The following is a 1,275-nucleotide window of genomic DNA, read 5'->3' as shown; positions in this document are numbered from 1 at the left end:
CTATTGATATAACTGGCCATGACAAACGGCACTCATTCTTTTCTCATCAATCAATGCTAATTGCTCATATCGATCACAAACCCATTCGGCATCGCTCAATCCAGCTTCCTGAATAATCCTTAAAGATGGTATCTCAACTTCAGCTGGTATTACTGCTTCTATTCCGTATACCAATAGGTAAGGAGTTGCTCCAGTTGAGGTTCGGATTGTGGTGCGGTACCCTAGCAAAGCATAAGGCAAATTTTCATGCCAACATTTGTAGTTGTCAATCATCTTTCTCAGTATCCTCTTGATGTTCTTATTAGCAGCTTCCACAGCTCCATTCATCTGAGGGCGATATGCAGTTGAATTGCGGTGGGCAATTTTAAATTGTTCACATATCTCTTTCATCAAATAGCTATTCAGATTTACTCCATCGTCTATGATGATAGACTCTGGAACTCCAAAACGACATATCCAATTGCTGCGAACAAAATCGGCCACAACTTTCTTTGTCACAGCTTTGTAGAAAGCAGCTTCGACCCATTTTGTGAAGTAATCAATGGCGACCAAAATGAACCTATGGTCATTAGAGATGGCAGGCTCAATCGGTCCAATAACATCCATGCCCTAGGCTGCAAATGGCCAAGGGGAACTCATCGCATTGAGCTCGTAGGGTGGTACTTTGATCAGATCTCTGTGCACCTAGCATTTATGACATTTTTGGACAAATCGGCCACAATCATTTTCCATAGTCATCCAGAAGTATCCCGCCCTTAAGATTTTCTTTGCTAATGTAAACCTATTTATGTGCGTCCCACACACTCCGGCGTGCACTTCTTCAAGCAATTTTGTGGCTTCTACAGCATCCACACATCTCAGTAATCCCAGATCGGGTGTCCTCTTATAAAGAACCTCTCCATTAAAAAAGAAGTTGTTTGTCATTCTTCGGATTGTTTTCTTTTGAATACTTGTTACTTTTTTCGAATATTCACCAGCTTCTAAGTACTTTTTCACATCTATATACCAGGGATTCCCATCCCATTCTGCTTTCACATGTGAACAATGTGTTGGTTGTTCTTTTAAAACTATCTCAAGTGGATCGATATAACTCTTTTCTGGGTGTTGTATCATGGATGACATGGTTGCAAGGGCGTCAGCAAACTCGTTCTGTATTCTCGGCGTGTGTCTGAACTCGGTCTTCCTAAACAAATCGCATAATCTTCGTACCAATTGTACGTAAGGTAAGATTTTAGGATTCTTCACCGCCCATTCTCCTTGAACTTGATGAATCAA

The 1,275-nt window shown here is 41.1% G+C and overlaps 1 protein-coding gene across 1 annotated transcript; it reads right to left on the bottom strand.

Annotated features, from left to right (window-relative positions):
* LOC125842869 (uncharacterized) lies at window positions 1–606 on the bottom strand. Its single transcript, XM_049522155.1, has one exon. It carries the CDS (start codon window positions 604–606, stop codon window positions 1–3), a length of 606 nt encoding a protein of 201 aa, XP_049378112.1.
* Between the last annotated feature and the right edge of the window lie 669 nt (window positions 607–1,275).

This window comes from Solanum stenotomum, chromosome 10, assembly GCF_019186545.1.
Source record: "Solanum stenotomum isolate F172 chromosome 10, ASM1918654v1, whole genome shotgun sequence".
Lineage (NCBI taxonomy): Eukaryota > Viridiplantae > Streptophyta > Magnoliopsida > Solanales > Solanaceae > Solanum > Solanum stenotomum.
Note: the sequence above shows the minus strand (reverse complement) of the source record. Positions and strands in the feature narration are given on the sequence as shown.

Coding starts and splice junctions, on each gene's coding strand:
- LOC125842869 (XM_049522155.1), bottom strand. CDS start 606: ATGGATGTTATTGGACCGATTGAGCCTGCCATCTCTAATGACCATAGG.